The 21048-nt window shown below is 32.8% G+C and overlaps 1 protein-coding gene across 6 annotated transcripts in view; it reads right to left on the bottom strand.

Moving 5' to 3' along the window:
* Window positions 1–21048, bottom strand: part of YAF2 (YY1 associated factor 2) — an 82558-nt gene that overhangs the window by 37540 nt on the left and 23970 nt on the right. The window contains exons 2-4 of one of the 6 annotated variants that reach the window (XM_031940632.1): window positions 18719–18804; window positions 6747–6907; window positions 5878–5949 (exon numbers count right to left, since the gene is read on the bottom strand). The exons of 1 other annotated variant lie outside the window; for it this stretch is intronic. In XM_031940632.1, the coding sequence (XP_031796492.1) occupies window positions 5878–5909 (32 nt within the window). In that variant the 5' untranslated portion in view covers window positions 5910–5949; window positions 6747–6907; window positions 18719–18804. Of the gene's footprint in view, window positions 1–5877; window positions 5950–6746; window positions 8121–8152; window positions 9691–18718; window positions 18805–21048 lie in introns of those variants that run through there. 4 more of the 6 variants (XM_031940631.1, XM_031940634.1, XM_031940633.1 and 1 more) reach the window with 4 other exon arrangements.

Raw genomic sequence — 21048 nt, 5'->3', positions numbered from 1 at the left:
TCAAAGTTGTTTTGTCTTTACGATGTTGCTATTCCATCAATTGCTGTCTGGTTCTTTTCACTTCATTCTGCATTATTTCGTCCAAGTCCTTCCAGATTTCTATGAACTGTCACCTTCATTATTTTTATAGCAGAATTCCATCATATCCATATATCACAATTTGTTCATATGTTCACCAATTGATGGACATTCCCTTAGTTTCTATTTATTTTCCACCACAAAGAACTGCTAAAAATATTTTTGTTTGTACATTTTTCTTTGATCTATGTGGGATATGGATTTAGAAATGATTATTGCTGGATATGTTCTGTTTAGTAAATTTTTGAGGGAAAGCTGTAAACTGATTTTTGGAATGGCTGGACTAATTCATAGCTCTACCAACTGAGCATATTCTTACATGACTTCTTGGTAAATCTATGCTAGCCTCTAATGATCACTATTTCCTTTTTTAAGTGTTTACCAACCATTCCTTTTAATAGCATTTTCTAGAATTTTGACAGGAATCAAAAGCAAGTTCATCAGGCTACACTCTGAAGAATTTACCTTCTTCCCTTTTTGAAAGTAGGGACATTTGCCCATCTCCTGAGTTAAAGGACCTCTCCATAATTCACAACTTTTCAAAGATCAGACAGTAGTTCAGCAATTACATCCATGAGATCTTTCAGTTCCTAAGGATGTAAGACAGGCAGAATATTGATCAGATCATTGTCTTATCTTAATTTAATCACTTCCTGTCAAATAACAAACTGATGCTAATCTTGCAAGGGCCAAGCTGGAAGCAAGTCTGGAGGCGCTTAAGAGTCACTCATCTCTTCAGAATTCTTGGGATTAAAGTCCAGGGATGTTTCTCTCAGGGCCTGAATGGAGATAGTGACTGGGATAAGTTCATCTGACTGATATATACTAATTCCTGTTTATCCTTTCAAGGTATCTTGCTAGTTCAGTTATTTTGTCTACCCAATGGTGGCTGGTGGTAGAAATGGAGGGACCCAATTTCTCTCCCAGAATTGCACTTGTCAATGATGATTGCCAGGGTCAATTGAAAAGTACAGCTATTGGGTATAGAGGAACACTGATATTCCTGAGACTTTTTAAGCTTTGGATTCTGAATTTTCTCCACTAAGGATCAAATGGAATAATATATGTAAAATGTATTACAAACCTTGAAGTACCATATAAAAGTGATCTTATACAAGTGTAGATTTTTTTGTCTACTACTATTTAATAAACTCAGTGGTTCCCTATTACCTTTAAGGCCAAATATTAACTCCTCTGTTTGATATTTAAGCCTTTTCACAACATTCCTATCTTTACTACATTCTTTCATATTACTCCTCCTTCATACAGCACAATTCTATATCATAATGTTTTATTTGCTATTCCTTACACATGCCTTTTCACTAGCTGTTCATCTACAATAAGAATATATCCTCCCAATTGCTCTTAGAAACTCTGGCTTTCTTTAAGACTCAGTTCAAAAACCGCCTTCTGCAGGAAGCTTTTCCACACAGATGCTAGTGTCTTCCTGTATAAAGTTACCACCTGTATATATTGTTTCCTCTAATTATGTGAGCTCCTTTAGAGCAAAGATTGTCTATACTGTCTCACTTTTCTCTTGGTATTGTCAGTATATTTAATGTTTTCTTCATTCATTTACTCATTCACACTGAACATATCTTATAAATATACATGTAATTATGCAAACATTACCATCCTTGTTTCAATGCTTTCATTTTTTTTTTTCGGGCCAGGAATTATTTTTGCTTTTTCTTAGCTTTCCCCAGCATTTAGCACACTGTCTGGCACATGATTTGACTTCGTTCTGTCTACACAACTCAGACGGATCTGGAGGAGAAAGTGAGGGTGCTGACTCTACATAGCCCATCCTTACTTAAAGCCAACTCACTCACATGTCATGTCAACACTTTCTTGATGTCCCTCTTTGAGAACAAAGGACAAACAACAATCTCTTTAAGTAAAGCTGCCCTACTGGGATCCAAGTAACTGGTCAGTTGGACAACATACCCACCTACCTACCAATCTATCTTTACCTACTTATTTTCCTTCTTTCCTCCCTCCCTTCCTTTTTTTTTTTTTTTTTTTTCTTACCAATGAATCTCAAGATTACCTTGGGATTTACCTGATTTTGTTTTTAATGGACCAAGCCTTAAATCCAAATTATCTAACTCTCAATGATTGGCCAATAAGTCCCAATCGGTAATTATGTGGGCCTTGACTAAAGTGAACTTAAATAGCTGTTTGGGCCAGAAGACCTGGGGGTCTCTCTCTCTCAGATTGGATTTTTTTTTTCCATCTAGCTAAAAGACTCCATTCTTTGCTTCAAATTTTACCTAACTTAATCAATGAATGGGCATAGTGTCAGTCAAACTGAGACCTGTAGAAGACCCTAGCTTAAAGAGGCCAAGATCTCCCCCTGCACCCAGGGCAATCTCAAGTCATCCTGATCTATATCTGACCACTGGAGCCCAATGGCTCTGGAAAGGAAAGTGTGACAGGTGATCTTGCACAATCCTTCACTTAAATCCAAATCACTTGCATGTCATGGCATCAGCTCCCTTATATCACAGTCCTCTCTAAGAAAGAAAAACAATGACAACAGCCTGACACATAAGTAGTGCTTAATAAAAGCCTACTGACTGATTGATCTGCTATTGTTTGCTCCTACTACCACCACCAGTACCACTATCTCTACCTCTATTCTTATATTGTATTATAGAAGAGAAAGAAATGAGGTCTATTCTATTCAACTTGGAGGGCAGAATGGTAAAAGTTACTGCCAGATTTCAGTTCAATGTGAAGGAAAAAGTCCTAATAATGAGTTATTAAAAAAATATAACAAGTTGTTCCAAGAGATGGACATGTCTCACTGTAGAGCTTCAAGTGAAGGCAGGATGACCAGCTGTTGTTGAAGAAATTAATATTTCAGATTTTATTTAAACTAAATACCTCTGAGTGATAAATAATTTTTCTTTTTTAATAAAATATATACAAAATTATACTCCTTCTACAAGTTAGGTGAAAAGGTGGTATAGTACATCAAGCACTAAATCTGTATTCAGAAAGACCCAAATTCAAATCCAGCCTTAGAAACTTACTAGCTATAACAGGTGCCTAATATGTAAAACAGAATTTATAAAAGCACCTACTTCCAGAGTTACTGAAAGGATTAAATGAAATAACATGTAAAGCATTTTGCAAACCACAAAGCATTAAATAAATGCTAGCTATGTTGTATTATTGCTTTCCAATTTTGCCTTGCAACTAAAGTATAAGTGAATTCTACATTTTAAAATGGAGATGGCAAATTTTAAATTTGTTAAATAAAATGATCTTTCTCAAAATAATGAAAATATACCAAGCTTTGAAGTAGGATTCAAATTCAGGTCTTCTCAATCAAAAGTTCAGCACTTTGTTTAATATACCACCAAACTATATAAAGATTTTATCTATATCTGGAAAACTCCTTTTAAATGTAAAAAATGCACTCTTGATTTACAAGAGCTAATGTTATCTCATACATTTAGTAAGACCTCATTTTAGACTAAAGACTCAAGTAAGCCTAAAAGAACCATCAGCCGACCAAGGTTGATAAACCTGATTTGTAAATCAATGATATATATGTAACTAGGTGGTACAGTGGATAGAGCACTGGGCTTAGAATCAGGAAGACTCATCTTTATGAGTTCAAATATGTACTCTGAACAAATCACTTAAGCTTTGCTTGCCTCAATTCTTAATCTGTAAAATGAGCTGGAGAAGGAAATGGGAAACCACTACAGAATTTTTGCGAAGAAAACCCCCAAATTTTGGGGGGGATTCAGACACAACTGAAATAACTGAACAACAACAACAACAAAAAAAATCAGCGGTATGAAAGAATGAACTGGAATTTAAAACATAATTCAATCTCAAAATAAAAAGCACTCAAGTAAAACTGATCACCTGGCTTTCAAAAGGCATTATTATACCCAAAATTTCTTATTTATTTTTCCATGAGGGAAAACAGTATTGTCTTAAACACCTTCTATTAAACTTGATATGGCTGCTAAATTTTTTAAGGAGGCTATTGCTAAAATAATTCAGTTATACTCTTCTAAGTAAATAGATTAAAACAGACAGATTTTCTATTGCCACGAATTATTTTCACAAATGTTAACTATAACAAATTGTACTATAAAGTATTATAGGGCAAGAACTGTAGCTAAGGTTCTTTTTCTGTGAAATGCCAACAAAGACCTTCATAAATGCTACAGCAAAAATATTTACATTAATAATAACCTACTTTCTTTTCCTAATTCACACTAAAATGCTGATATTACTAACATTCCCATGAAGAATCAGCAAGGAAAAAAAAGTGTTATTAGCTGTTTGGTGGGGTTGTGTCTTTGTTTGTTTGTTTTTAAATCACAACACTGACTTTATTGGCCTGAGTTCCTGGTAAGGAAATAATTAATCAACTAACTGGCCTATGTACCAGTGAATACAAAGAATGAATTAATCTCTACTCCCAGGGAGGTTGCAATCTAAGAAGGGAGATAACAAGGATACAAGGATATATAGAGAAAAAAATATAAAAGTTAAATACAAGATAAGTTTGAATGAAAGGACACTAGCATTTGTAGGGGTCAGAAAAGGCTTCATATGTGGAAAATTGTATTTGAGCTGAGCCTTAGAAGAAATATAGGGTTCGAGGTGAGAAGGAAGTACATTCTGGGCTGGAAAGTGTAAAGCAATGGTTCTCAAAGTATGGTCTAGAGAATCCTGGGGATCTCTGAAACCCTTTTAGAGAGTCTACAAATTCAAAAATAGTTTTTATTTCCAATATGGTAAATGTCTATAAATATAACCCAGATAAACAAAAACGCTTTGGAGAGATCCTCAATAATTTTTAATAGGTTAAAGATACTGAAAACAAAAATTTGAGAACCACTGGTGTAAAGGCATTACAATTGTAAGTAAAGTATTATATGAGGAATATCAAGACTACCATTTTTTTACTGGACTCATGAAGTCTGTTGGTTAAAATAAATGTTCAGAGATCCACCTAAAGAATTTAAATAAATCTATCCTTTAAGAAACTGGTAGTTTCCCCAAAGCAGCATCATTAGCCTTGCTAAAGTAAAATATTTTTAAGACTGATTTATTTTTTGGATATTATTTCTATTATTTCATCATAAATATTATTTCAGGATATTAGCTACTTTTGCTATTTTTATTGATTGATTTGTCACAGTCCACTGTTATATTTTTAACAGGAAAATGCTATCTATAACCAAAAATACAGATATATTCTATTCTGAGTCAATCTAAAGCAAATCACAATGTAACTAACAATTAACTCAGGGGCATTTGTTGCATACTTTATAAAAAGAATAGGGATTTATAAGCTTTTCTAGTGCTTTCAAAAATGTAATTCAATTTACCAAGATTGATTTATACAAATTTTGGAAAAATATGAGTCTGTGAAATGGGATATTATCTCCTTAACTATGTAAAAAAATAAGCTTTCTAAATTTAAGAACAAAAGACTCTAAATTCCTGAAACGATAAACAACTTAAGACTAAAATGTCTCTCCCTTATACCAACTTCTCTTATGTTTAGATTATTTTCAAAGAGAAGAGACTTGAAAATGTCTCAAGTCTATGAAAATTGGATTACTTACCAGCAACTGGAGTTATCCTATTGGGTCTTTTCCCTCACAGATCCACACTGTCTTGCCATTCTGTACAGCATCAGAATCTTCGTGATGGTCATCCTCTGGAACTGAGGGGGCATGCAGTACAGATGTATATGTAAGAAAGTGGGGGAGGGGAATTTGGGAGATGCTAGAGACATGCTTCAGTGTACTTGCTTACCTTCCTGAAATTTGAAATTTCAACGGTTCCATGGTCCTCGAGGCATTCACAAGAACTTCAAAGTATGTGGATCTGTGGAGATTACCCAATAGAACTCCAGTTACTGGTAAGTGATCCAGCTTTTTCTTCTCTATCAGAATAAGAACATTATTCAAACCAATACTACTTAAATTTTAGTCTTTATTGAGAACTACAAAAGAAAAAGTTATAAGTAGACTGATAATATGTACACCCATCAGAGAAACATATTTACACAAAAACTTGCCAGAATTTTCCATTTTTATAAATGATGTCATTGCAAACATTTTAAAATATTACTTTAGTTACTCATTATGTAAACTAAACAGAATCTGTTTCATGTATAAAGAAAAATGATAAACATTTTATCATTAATATTTAGTCAATGTCTATGTAAATCAAAACATTGAAGATTAACTCCTCAGTGAGTTAACAATGTCAAATGCAGAAAAGGGATCAGTTATGCTACTCATATACTATCAGCTTTGTAAATCTTTCAAATATCTGTTCACAAAAAAAGAAAAAAAAGTGTTCCAAACTACTCAAAAGTACCATTAACAAATTTTTTACATATTTACACTCCTTAGGGTGAGGAGAAAGAATTTTAAAATGCATAATGATTAAAAAAAAAACTTGTTTGAAAGTACTTTTCTTTTTTAAAAATTAATCTCATACTTACATCCTTTAAAATTTCAAATCCATTTACCATCGTCATCCCCAAGCCTGCATAGTCATCTCTTTTGACACCTGAATAATCATTCATTGCATCAAAAAAGAAAATTGCAGTTCCATAAAACTAAACAACACATCCATTATGTCTGGCAGCATATATAATGTTTATAGTCCCCAACCTTTGCCAAGAATGAAGTGGGCTATATTTTTCTCCTTTCTTCTTTGGTACCCAGATTATTCTTTATACCAGTAATTCTTAAGCTCCATTTTTTCTTTTCTCCAAGCTAATTATACACATAGTATCGTTTCCAAAGGCTTCAATTAAGTCCATCATCTTCCTCTAAATGAGAAACAAAATTTGATCACATCTCTTCTAAAATATCCTGCTCAAAACTATGGCATTTTAGATATGTTCTAACCATCAAGTCTTTACAGTTTCTACCTTCAAAGTGTTTTTATATATGCTGCCTTTTTCCCCCACTCACAAAGCAGCCATTCTAGGTACAGATGTTCATCATCTCAACTACTGCAACAGTGTTCTAGTTGGAATTCTTGCCTTAAATCTGTCCTCCACTTCAGTCACAAATCTATCAAAAGAGATACAATCTCTCTCCCTCCTTTCTTTCATTTGTCTGTCTCTCTGTCTCTCACACACATATCCCTTCAATAAATTCCAGTGGCTCCCTACTATATCAGGATCAAATATGAAATCCATTTGGCTTTTTAAATCGTTCATAATCTTTATAATTTTCTGTTTTTCCATTATTCTTATACTTTACACTTCCTTCCAGCTTTCTTGACTTTTGTTCTTTACAAATGACAAACACTTTATTTCCAGACAATGTTTTTTCTTTGATTGTCCCCATTTCTGCTTCCACCTCCTCCCTTCCTTGGTCTCCTTCAAGTCTCAGCTCAGATCTCATCTACAGAAAGACTTTCCCAGTCTCTGTATCCCAACTCTACTGCCTCATTTCTAGTGCCTTCTCTCTGGGATTATCTCTTTCCATTTATAATGTATGCACATAATTGCTTACATGTTGCCTTCTCATTAGAATGTAAGAGGGTCTTGAGGGTAGGGATCATATTGTTACCTGCTGGCACATAGTAAATGCTTACAAATATTTGTATACTATCTGAATAACCATGGCAGAGTATAAAAGTGTTGTAATATCACTGGTTGTTGGCACTATGCTTCTAAATTTATGTCACACAATTTATATTGATTTTATTACACACTAAAATTTTATACAGGTCTTTCCCTCCTCCCTCCAAATAGTTGGACCACTTTTCCTTTCAACAGTACAAGAATTAAAAAACAAACAAACAAAAAAAACCACTCAACTGCACACTTAGAAGACCTAGCATTGATTCTTATATTTAACATACTCTTATTAAATTACACATAATTCTAGCTTTGGAGGCTATCGTTTTGGATCACTATTCTGTCAACCCAGCCTACCTCTCCCAGTTTTATGATCTTCTGCAAATTTTAGAAGCATACTATGTATACCTTTCAGCCAATTCATTAAGAAAAAGAGTAAACGTAATGGGATCATGGATAGAACCTGGTACACTACATACTCACTAGATATATAGCTCCAGCTTGACATTAATCTATTAAAAATCACTGTATCAGGTTTGGAATACACCTATGTTAGCCAGCATTAAGCCCACATTTCTTTGTCTTGTTCATAATACTATTACAAGAGACTACCAGATAACTTATGTCAAGAGAAAAAGACTATTATGAATCTGGATCTATTTGGAAGATAAAAAAAATGTACAAGTACAAGCATTTGTAGAAAAGAAAATATCTCTTTGTAGTTTAGTAGAAAAAGTAATTTCCTGTAAAGATAAACTGATGAGTCTATGTATGTTAGAGTAAGAAGGTTGCCACTGTATAAATCTTTGGTAGAAATAGCAACCACTTATTAATTGAAACACAGAGTAGATAAGTACAAAGCTGCTCAATTATAGCATGAGGAATGATGGTCAGAAAGAGACAAGAGTTCTCTGGGTAAGGAACAGCATCCATTTGCATTGATTGACTATCCTCTGTAGTGTCACTATGGCATGTGTATCTCTGGTGTTAGTGTCAATCTCAGTCAAGTCTCATGTACATATTATCTTCATCAATTCTTATGAGCTCATAAACACAGCATTATGAAGGACTATATGATGTTGAGGCCCTACTGAAGTTCCCAGATGAGAATGTTAGGAAGCAGTAATGGTCTTACCTATTGTAGAAATATTTTTAAAACTTCATTTTTAATTTCTCTAGAAATAAACAAATGCTATTTCTTCAACCTAAAACCTTGTCCCAAGCTTTTCCCTATATGAAAATGAGAAGAAAAAGGTTTTTGTTCTCTTTTCAAATTCACAGTTAAAATACTGATCACAGGAGGGAACTTTAAAGGTAAGTGGTCCAGGAAAGAATTGAATGGGGGCTATTATGTTAACTCCAAACTGCATTTTTAACATATTATGATCTTTTCCTTCCTCATAAGATTCTATGATGATATAGATGATCTTCTAATGATACCTGAAAACTTCTTGGAAAAGAGTCATGTTAAAAGGCAAGGAAGACTATGCCATTTATAAAATTTCTTTCTCTTTCAAAGCTAAATATTAAATGAATATTACTTATGGCAAAGAAGTATAAAACACAAAATTCTGAAATTAAAAATATTAATATTTCTTATTTTAATACTAATAATGTTGCAGAAAGCCAGGAATAATATATCTACAGCATTTCCCTCATCAAGAGTTTACTAACCTTGTCTTTAAAAATGTATAAAAATTAGTCTGGTATGACTTGTTCTTATAATGAAATCATGCATCATGCACACCTTATTTTACTAATCAGTAAAATGACAATAATAACAACTGCCATTACTTACAACACAGCATGATGAGGTTTAAATCTAATATTGGATGCCAAAAGGCTTGTCACAGTGCTATGCAAATGTTCACTATCATTATTCAGATAATTCCTTATTATACAATTTTGTACAAATTTCTGAGTTTAAAGATCACTAACTTTAAAAGAAAACAACCAAAATGAGAAGTAAATAGTTCTGTCATTTTCCATCCATGAAACAAGTTCTGTTCCTTCTTTTAGAGTCTTCTGCCAACAAAGCTTAAAAAAAAAAAAAAAAAAAAAAAAAAAAAAAAAAAAAAAAAAAAAAAAAAAAAAAAGACTTTTCAACTAACTCACTAAGGGATTTAATAATCTTGATATTATACACACAGAGCTACACAAATTTTTGGTGTTCCTCATCAGTTGCCCTAGATTCAAGCTTTTGTTTTTCATAACATTAGGATTATATTCATGTACTACAAGTTGTTTAGCCATTCCTCAATCAATGGGCATCTATCTGTTTCCAAATATTTGCTACCACAAAAAATGCTGCTATAAATATTATTTTGGTGTGTCTGTGAACTTATCAATGATCTCCTTGGAGTATAAGTTTATACATTTCAGTGACTTTATCTGCATAATTCCAAATATTGTCTTCCAATTACACTGGCTCAGGGCCCCACAAATAACATATACATATGCCCAACTTCCCACAACTCCTCAAACATTGCCTACTCCTATCTTTAGTTATTTTTGTCAATTTATTGGATATGAGTTCAAATAAGAGCTGTTACAATACAAATCAAAATTTGTATTCCTTTTATTATTAACATCTTGTATTCTTTCATATGATTGTTAACAGTTTGTAACTCTTGAGAACTATTTGTTGATATTCTTCAACTCCTTATCTGCTAGGGAATGCCTTCTTTTTTCATATCTTTTAGTTGTCTATTTATGTTGTACAACAAACCCTACCATAACATTGTACTGCTGAAACAGCTATAAATTGGTTCAGTCATTCTGAGAAGAAATTTGAAGCTAAGGCAAAAAAAATTATTAACCTATGCAAATTCTTGGACCCAATCATGCTATTATATCTATAGGCCAAAAATATCAAAGAAAGAAAAAAACAGAAAGAAATGAATAAACAAAAGTATTTACAGCAGCTCTTTTTGTGATGGCAAAGAATTGGAAACTGAAAGAAGGGGAAGCCTACCAATTGGGAAATGGACAAACAAATTATGGTATATGAATGTAATAAAATGAAATAAAATTATGAACCTAATGGTTTTGGATAAAGCTGTAAAGATTTATTTGAATTGATACATAATGAAGTAAACAGAACCAGGAAAATAATTTAAATGATAACAATTTTATAAAAAAAAAAAACTTTACAAAATTTAAGAATTCTGGTAAATGCAATGATGAAGTATTATTCTAGAATATTCAAAATAAAACATAGTCCCTTTCTCCTGACAAAAAGGTAATGGATTCTGAGTACAAATTGAGATAGTGTGAGATATATACATATACACAATCACGCATACATTTATGTATATAGGCATGACCAATGAAAAAACAACAGTTTTCATTATTCATATTTATTATAAGAGCTATATTTTTCTTTTATTTTCTAATTAAGGTATAGAAAAATTTGGGGGAGAGAAAGGATGATTTTGACTAATTGAAAAAACTAAGTATCCCTTTGTTCAGTATAGCATCAAGAATGCAAATTAATTTTGGTGATATTGTTGTTGAGCAATCAAAAGCACTATATGCTACTCTAACTAAAATAATTATTTGATTAAAGGACACTATGTAATTGAATATACACAAGTATTTCTTTTAGTAGTTTGAAACTCAAATATTTTATTTATCTTATAGTTAGCTAGAATGGAATTTCTCTTTCTATTTCTGCCTCTTAGATTTTGTTAGTACTATATAAAGAAATGCTATTGATTTTTGTAGTCTGAAGCTATTGTTCCAATTAGTACCTTTGCTGATTCTATAGAATTTTCTATAAGTATTGTACTTTTACAAAAAAATTTTATGCACTATTGAAGTAATCCTCTAATTGTGAAATGTTTTTGTTTTTAATGTGATTAATTATATTATTTTTAAGATGATGAACTATCCTTGTTTTCCTGTTATAAATACAACTTGGAATGAATGATTTCTTGGATAAATTGGATTAAAAACTCTAATGTTTGAGAAGATTTTATTTAAAATTTTGAATTAATATTCTTTAATGATATTAGTTTAAACTTCTCCTGGGCTTTATATTATGTTTATCTTTTGTACTTTATATATTCTGTACTTCATCTGTGATTTTAGGCATGAGGGCTATGTTTTTCTCATAAAAGGAGTTTGAGTATCTTCTTTCTTAATTTTTGAGATAAGTATACTATAGACATTATTTTAAAAATGTATTAGAATTCTCCTGTGAATCTATGCACATCAGTAGTTTTTGTTATTAGTAGTTCCTTTATAGCTAGTTCTATTTTTTTTTTCTGATTTCAATTCTCTAATTTGTCTTCTAATAGCTTCATATCTATTTTTCAAGGTATTCTAAATCTTGTGTTCTCAGTTTTAGTACCAACTAGTGCATAGTAAATTCTGATAATTTTTTTAAATTCTGATTTTGTAGTGATTTTACCTTATTCATTCTGTTGATTTGGCTTTCTGCCTTTTTGTTGTTGTCTGAGGCTATAGGAGTTAAGTGATTTATCCAATGTCACACAGCTAGAAAGTGCTAGTAGATCCTGACTCCAGGGCTGGTACTCTGATTACTGCACCACCTAATTTCCCCATTCCTTCTTCTTTTAATCAGGTTGTTTACAGGCTTTTCAATTTTGTAAGTATAAAATTAGTTACAACTAGCTTTTAGTTTCATCATTTCTATGGGTTTTTGTTTCTTTCCAGATCATCTCTTTCTTTCTCCTTTTTTCCCCCAATATATATCTACCTGCGTGCTTATTTTAGATTTACTTGCTGACTTTTTAATTTTTAATGCGATTGTGGATTTTTTTTTATCTGAAGACGGCTTTTACTGCATTCCAGAAATTTTAGTGTTGTGTTCCATCATTATTACTAATAATATATTTTCAATTTTTGTATAAGTTCTATGTGAAGCAGAAAAATACAGTCCTAGTTAGAAGATGCCATCAGTTTTTTAGGTTTAGTTTTTCACTTTTGTTTAGATTGTATTTATGTCTAATATAGAAAGGGAAATTAGTCTTCTATTATTGTATTAATATCTATATATTCTGATAATTCAATTAATTTTTCCTAGATTTTTCCCTCACTTAAATCCAACAACAGCTCAAATCTGTTAGGATCTAAATATGCATTTAATGTTGATATTGGTTTGTTGGTCTTGTGTTTCTTTCCGCCTAATGTAGCTTTCTTTTCTGTTTTTTGGTGTTGTCAATATAGATTGTAGGGGAGACAGCAATAATTTTAAGGAGCCTTTTGATCTAAGAATGCCACTGTTCTGTCAATGATTATAAGTCTTCTGGCCTAGGAATATAATAGTATTTCTTCCCTTAAACTTTAGGGAGTTTTTCAGTAATCTTGAGACTCTCGAACCTTAGGATGCTATAATTCTAACAATCTAGTATGTCATCAGCATATCAATGACATGAACTGGATAATTTGTCTCCTTGCTCCAGGTTCTTTGCTAAAATTTTGGACTTTAGCCCTCTTTAATTGGCATTGCAATTACAATAAACTTTGCCCCTGAACTATGATATGGGTTCAGCCTGCAAATTCTTTTGAGATACCTCACAACACTGGTCTGCAACCCTCAACCTTTTGGGGTTCCTTCCCAACCTCAACAGCATGATTGCAATTCCTGTCTTTTTGGATTCATGTTAATACATGATAAATGTTTTTAGTTAAATAGTAAAAGCTTCCCCTTCAAATTCTTTTCTTACAGTTGATTTTTTAAAAAATATTCTGCATCTATTTCTAAAAAAAAGGCAACAAGCTTTCCTTGTTCTTTTAATCAATTCTCTTCCATTTCTATTCTAGACTTTTACTCGTTTATTCCTTCTTTAGTCTCTTTCTCATGAAATGAAAACGTCTTGGGGAATATGTTTTAGATTTCTTTTTTGGTTTCTATGCCATTGTGCTGAAAAAGGAGATTCTGTGCCTCAATTACTACCAAGCCTTAATCACTGAATGGGTGTGATTTCAGTCAAACCTGTAAAAGATGTTAGCTTAAAAAAGTTAAGATCTAAAAAAGTCAAGATCTCCCATAGCATCCAGAGTCATCTCCAATCGTCCTGATTTATTATCTTGCCACAGGATTCAAATGGCTCTAGAGGGGAAAGTGAGGCAGGTGACCTGAACAACCTCCCTCACTTAAATCCAATTCACTTGCATGTCATGGCAAAGTATACCAAAGTATATCATGGAAAGTATATTAACAAGTCATAATGTCATGATCCTCTTTGAAAACAAAGGACAAACAACAACAGATCTTGCCCTTTCTCCCCTTCTCCCCAATCTTTTTTTCTTCTGCTGTGCCTCACTCTTAGCAACATTAATTCCTACAGGAATTAGGGAAGATAGAAGTATTGCCCTATTATAGAAATTTTCCTATATCCCTGAAATTCCTGATTATAGTTCGTTATTACCTACCCTTTCCCCATTAATTTTTCTGGGGCCATTTTTCATGAAATCTCTCCCATCTTTAGAAATACATTATTCCATTCCCTTCTATAATTAATAGTAGATATTTTAACATCATTGCTTTTTGCTTCTTTTCTTTCAGAATGGAAGCACAAATACATAGAAGTGAAGGACAATCACTTGTCCTTTTATTTGTTTCTTCAGGGGAATTAATCACTACAATTCAGGGTTTTCTATCATGCCAATTACCCATGTTATATGAGCCATAATTTTGCATTCACAATTCCTATTTCTCTCACAAACCACTTAGGAACATCTTCTCTTCTTCCCAAGCTCTCATGGAAATTCACAGAATCATTTGTCTCATGGATATTGCTTTATTTTCCTTAAAAAAAATTAATTCAGAGATATTTGGATTCATTTAGCTGTCCTATAAGTAATCTTCCTTTCTATTAACAATTTCTTCTTTCTTAGTTTGTCTACTTGTTCTCACTGTTTTTAAATGAGTTTTCTTCCTCTTGAGATTTTTAATAATTTTAGTCTTTTTTCCTTATATTCTCTTAGAGCTCACTTTCTGACTCCTTCCCCTTTGATGATGAATTTCTAAGGTATGGATTTCAAAGCTTATCATAGCTTCTTCCCACAATGGGGAATTTATTTCTCGCTGGTTTCAGCCCAAATAGCTTCTGGGGTAGAGGTAAAGAAAGTAGGTCCTAGCTGAAAACTAGTATCCCTTTCCTTTGAGCTAGGTGGAACCTAACCCTAACCCATCCCCTTTCCCCAATATGTGCTTTGCCCCAGTTCTCTCTGTTTTTAATTGTCTAGCTAATCATTGTTGTTATCATGCAAAGGTACTGCAGCTACAGGCAGAGTAAGTTTCAGCTTTTCTATACCTCTACTTTCTCAGGGAAGAGTGCTAAAGAGGGAAGAATTTAATTTTTGATGCTTGCTAGGGAAAATTATGAGGTGGATCCCAGAGCACTAACTCATAGCATTCATTATGTAGTTGTGCCAAAATATGCGAGGTGGTAGAAAAGAGGGGTGTTAAGTAAGACTATGAGGGACTAGTTTTCTCTACTGTTAACTAATCAAGTTGTTACATCTCTTTAATAAAATCTTGGTATGGAGTTGGAAATTCTCCTTTTTATCTTTCTTAGGGGTACAATTTCTGTTGATATCAATAGAATTTTATTATTTATAGCATTCCATCCCTCTTGTATCAATTTACCATATATAATCTCAAGTTATGGAATCCTACATATACTTTGTCTTAACTGTTTAAAATAGTTTCTCCTCAAATCTTGCTTCAGAATAGACCCCTTAGTATTTATGAATCTAAGGTGTCATGGTTGTCTTTCTATTATTTCTATTTCAGCAACCAGTTCCTCCAGTAAAATCAAATTAAAGATATTCCTTCATCCTTCCTTCATTCTGTGGACTACCCAGATGGCCTTGTTGGCTGTTCCTTACACACAACATTCCATTTTCCATCTCTGTATTTGCAAGTTATTCCCTCTGCCTGAAATTCAATTTCTCCTCCTACCTTTTAAAATCTATTTGCCTGAAAACTCACTTCAAATATTGTCTTCGACACTTAACCTTTCCCTCATTCCCATAGATAGTAGTGCTACTTGTAATCTTCACTGATAGAATGTAAACTCCTTGAAAGACTGTTTCATTTTTTTGTGTCTTCAGTGTTTCCTCCACAAAGTACTACTCTGATACTCTACCATAGTATGTAGTTAACCTTGAGGTCTTAAGGCTAGGGCATATTCTACCATCTTAGAAAAGTTTCAAGAATGGCTAACTACAGACAGAGACATTAGCCAGCATAAATTTGGTTTTGACCACAGCAAACAAATCATGAAATTTAAAAAACAATGTAAATACTCTCAGACCTTTCCAGTTTTCTTTTACTCCTATAGTGATAGTAGCAGACTGACAAGAAGGAAAACAAGAGAGTAGGTGCCTTATAAGATTTACAGTTTTTAGGGTATCTTTAATTTGACTGCTAGTACTCTTAAATGTGAGATCTTCATACAATTAGCAAGGACTAGACATATTGCTAAAGGTTCTAATCAATCTTGACATTCTTGCTATAATCAAATCAGAAGAAAGAAAGAAGTTTCAATTAAATGGAAAAATGGCTCACTCATAAGAAAAGTTAGTGGAATGAGTTTTATAGTACCACCAAAGACATGAATATTTGTTCATCATGTGTTACAATAGTAATGTGTTACATTATGTACATACATACATGTTACAAACTTTAAAGAGCTATATTAATACTAGCTATTACAATTATTATTCTTTACCAAAAGAACACCACAAAACCAACTGCAGCTTATATACTAAAATCAGCTTCCATGATTAAAGAGAAGACCTCCAAACTAAATCAATAAACACTCTGATATTTCATAACTTCAGGGGGAAAGCAGGAAAGGTAAGGAAGGTAGGGAGAAGTATATAGAATAGCATAGTTCAGAAAGAAGGAAGGACAGAGTCTAAAGACATGCAAATCATGCAGAAGCTCTATGCCTCTTCAACATTAAAACTTCCTTAAAGATCACACCTTAAAGGTGTAATCAAATAACAACATAAATCACAAAAAATGTATTTTATCAAACAAAAAAAAAGACTTATTTTTGATGTGGAAGTGATCGCTGAGTAAACAGTCTCTGTACAGTCTCTATCAATAACTCATCATAGCTAAGACCAGATTTATTATTTTTTAAAAATTAAAAAATATATGTGGTATACAATTCAAACAACTGAACACTTAATGATCAAGTGACAATCAAAATGGTATAAGTAGACAATATAAAGTATATCAACATTTACTATAATAATTTTGGTAGACAATATAAAGTACAACATTTATTATAACGATTTTTTCCAGAAATTTATCTGATAGGTAAACTGCCACAGAATTCAGAAATGGCTAATTTGTAAATATATGACTTCCAAAAGCAACGCCAGCTTAATAGAAATAAGGATAAAAGTATATAGTGCCTTAAGGTTTAAAAATGCTTTATAAATATCTCACTTTATTTTCACAACTCTAGGAAGTAGATGCTACTATTATTCTCAGTTTATAGATCAGGAAAGCAAAAGCAGCTTGTTCAGGGTCACACAACTACTGTATGAAGCTGAACCTGAATTCAGACCTTTCTGACTCCAGGTCCACTGCTCTATTGTGACATCTAGTTGCTTAGAATACATATTTATTTCAAAACAGTGGAAAGTAAAACCAATTTTTAAAAAGCTTGGCAAGATAACCAACTAAGCAAAGCCATTTCAAGGGTATTTAAGGATGAAAATAGAAGGAGGACTGTGAACAGAAGAAAAATGAGAATGATTTATAAAAATCATTATGATGAACTGCTTTTTCTATCAAGGATGGTGCAATCACCACATTAGGACCCTAACATCATAAACCCAGATGTCCTTATAAAGGGGGAGGAAATAGCACAGAAAAGAATGAAGATAGAAAAAGCAATCAGATTGGATCAAAGTCCAATATTTGGACCAAAATCAGCCTCCATGGTTGAAGAGTAAAGAAAAATCTGTGAATTACTTGATAAGACCCTCCAAAGTAAATCAGTGAACACTCTAACTTCAAAGAGAAGGAAGAAAAGGTAAGGAAGGGGAGAAGCAAATGTAAAGTATGATTTAGAAAGAAGGAAAGTGAGAGTCTAAAGACTTGCAGGTTACACAGAAGCTCCATGTTTCTTAAACACAAAAGCTTTCTTAAAGAAAAGAATAGAGGAGTTCTTATTGGAGAAAGAACTATGTCAGTATTGAAGAAACAATATACAAAGTTATGAAAAAAAAATCTCAGTCCTCTAATATTAAAAAAAGGTTGACAACACCAATAATTATTGATCTATATGCCACTGTAGTTAAGAGCTAGGGTATTTTTTAACTTCTGCCCCTATAAAGGCTAAGCTAGTTTCTCTTTAATAGCTTGATGGCCATCCTTGAGACCTGGCTGACTCAAAGAACTAAAGGCTCAGCTGTGTGACATCACTCCTTGATCACCAGAATAGCCACAAGGAACACAACACCCAAGGAGCTTTCTTAATCAATCTTAATACCTATCTTTGTTGAATATCCTTCTCCTCTTATACTAAATTTCCTTTTGCTAATTGTTGAATAATCTCAACATATTTCATTTCATTCTAATATTGAACCTAAAGTTCCACAGAGCTAGCCTGAGTCAAGGCACATCTAAGAGGATACATCAACGCAAAATCTTAGTGAAAGTTATCTATCCATGAACTGAAAATATTCTTAATGATGTTATTTGTAGAGAACAAACAGGCTTCTACAAACAAGATTCATCAATGGCTCCCATCTTCACCATTTCACAATGAAGATAAAGATATAGAGAATATAAGATCCTATTGTTCATTACCACAGTCTTGATAGAACAGGATGCCTCTTACAAGTGTTTTTACAATTAAGTATCTACTATCCAGACATCAAAATCATTAAAAATTTCTTGAAAAATATAACTGAAACAACCACATTCAACAATCCTCTGCATAATAAACAACAGATGAGGCGTGAAACAGGTAGATGTATATCTGCCAAGGGTATTTGTCACTGCGATGGATAAGATCCAGTGGAGAGTCCAAGTTGAAGAGGAATTACCTGTAGATGGTGAGGTCCTCCAGATGTTCCTGTTTGTGGATGACACTGTGTTGATTACATCAAGCCCCGGAACACTGCAGAGCCTCCTGGAAGAGATCTGTAATCACTCAAAGGAGTTTGGACTATCTATCCACACAGGAAAGATCAAATGGATGAAGAACATCCATTGTACAAAATATACATGCATTTAGAGGGACAATCTATAAAGAGCTTATCCCTCAGATGTATATCTGGGTAAGACAGTACAGATGAGAGCAATGAGATGGACCTAAAGTTGAATAGGTGAAGAGCATGCTATATTGACTTGAGGAAAATGCAAAGCTCATTGATCTCAAAGCTTACCATGATGGAAGAGGCATTTTTTTTTTTTAATACTAATATCTTACCAACATTGTTATATGGCAGCAAGACATGGAATTACAAAAAATTAAAAATGAGTAGCACACAGAAGATAATGGATAAAAATGCATGTATTTAAAGTGTATTTATGCTATAACAGCTAACTGGGAAAGAATTCTGAACAGAGTAAAAGATATCAAGGAATTACATGACAGGAAGAGAAAATGGGCTGGCCACATGCCAAGGGCAAGGGATGACAAGTCAGATAGTCACAATGCTCCAACGGGAGATTGTAACATTAGGAGAAACCAAGGAAGGCTTCCAGAATGTTGTTTGGACCCTCTGATAAACTTATAGAAGCACATGGATAAGAGTCACACATAATGGACACACATGAATAAGTTGCAACTTGAATCATCAGAGAAAACTTCTGAATCTATGAGATTATAGATCCATTTGAGTATTGGCACGTTGTTCCAAGTACATAGCAGGACTTTAACAAATACTTGGTGACTAAAATTTGAAATTTTCTTGGTTTCTTTTTAATATTAACCATTTTTGGCAACATGGACCATTTTGGAAGTTTGATTTAGTTGAATTTGCCTGATTACTGTTCTTCAAACAATACTATCTTCTAACTCTGCATTTTTGCCTATTTTACCCCCATCTGGAAAACTCTCCCTCCTTGTCCCTACTTTTTTTATTTCCAATCCCTATAATGCTACTGTGCCTTCCTTCTTAGTATTTGGTTTCTATGTAGTTCTTTTCTTGAGGATCAGGAAGAGTTTTTATTAATTTTATTTTTCATTTCTTTGTATACTGTAGCTTATATCTGTGGTACCTAAAAGGTGCTTTTTGATTTGAACTGGTAAAGACTATGGACCCTTTCTTGCAGTGTTTTTAAATACACAAAACAAGATATAGAGAACCGAAACAGAAGCCAAAAGTATTAAAATACAGTTATTAAAATATTTTAAAAATCAAGTTCACAGATACAAGATGTAGAAAACTCTCAAACTTTATTATAACAATCCAAAAGACTGTCATTCATTGATTTTGAATACTGAAAGAATGTCACTCATTAATTTAGGTGGACGTGTCTGTGTTTTTAGCCTTTCAGTCAAAAATACTTTAATATGAAATATGTGTTAAACCTGTTTTTAAAAAATATATAGAAATTCTTTATTTATCTGGAAATATTAGGAAATGAGGTCAAAGGATATATGAATGACATCCTGAAGAGTTCACTGATCATGATGCCCTCATATTATAGAAAAGATATTACAGTATCTAACTTTTTAGCTACCTGAGACAAGGAGTGAAAGAAAAGTGTGGGGTTGTCAATCTGTTATAGTTAGCCTCACCCCATATTATGAGACAAACATATTTACAGAATGGGGATAGGTATGGTGACACTGGGGCACTGGTTCTGGCTCTTCAAAGTGAGGTGAAGGGGACAGGAGAAAGCAGTAGCCAGGGGCTCAGGCACCATGATTTGCTTTATCAAGAAAGATCAGAAATCAGAGAGTAACAAGAAACTATAATGAAGTGTCAAACTTTGTAAAGAAATTAAGTATAATACTTAATGGATTGTAAACACTTGGTACATTTGTATCTACACTTAACTTTTATTGTAAATTAAAGATGAATTCAATATTTAGTTCAGTGAAGATTTATTAAACTCTTACAATATATAAAGCTCTCTGTGGCCAAGAGTAATATATTCTAATGTTTCAGCATGCAGATAGAAAGACTAGATTGAAAAAATAGTCAAGATCTCTTCCATGACTATGAAAGACTTAGATGCAAATGATTCATTAAATAATTTCTTCAGGAAATATGGAATCTCAAAGGAAATAGTAATAATAAGCTAACAGCTAATATTGTACTTTAAGGTTTACAAAATATTTTATCTTTTCATCTCTACCACAAGTCTAGGAAATAGGTGTTATTATTATCTTCATTTTACCAATGAGAAAACTGAGGACAAG

This window comes from Sarcophilus harrisii, chromosome 5 (assembly GCF_902635505.1).
Source record: "Sarcophilus harrisii chromosome 5, mSarHar1.11, whole genome shotgun sequence".
Taxonomy (NCBI): domain Eukaryota; kingdom Metazoa; phylum Chordata; class Mammalia; order Dasyuromorphia; family Dasyuridae; genus Sarcophilus; species Sarcophilus harrisii.
The sequence above is the reverse complement of the archived record's forward strand: the minus strand, read 5'-3'. Positions and strand labels throughout refer to the sequence as shown.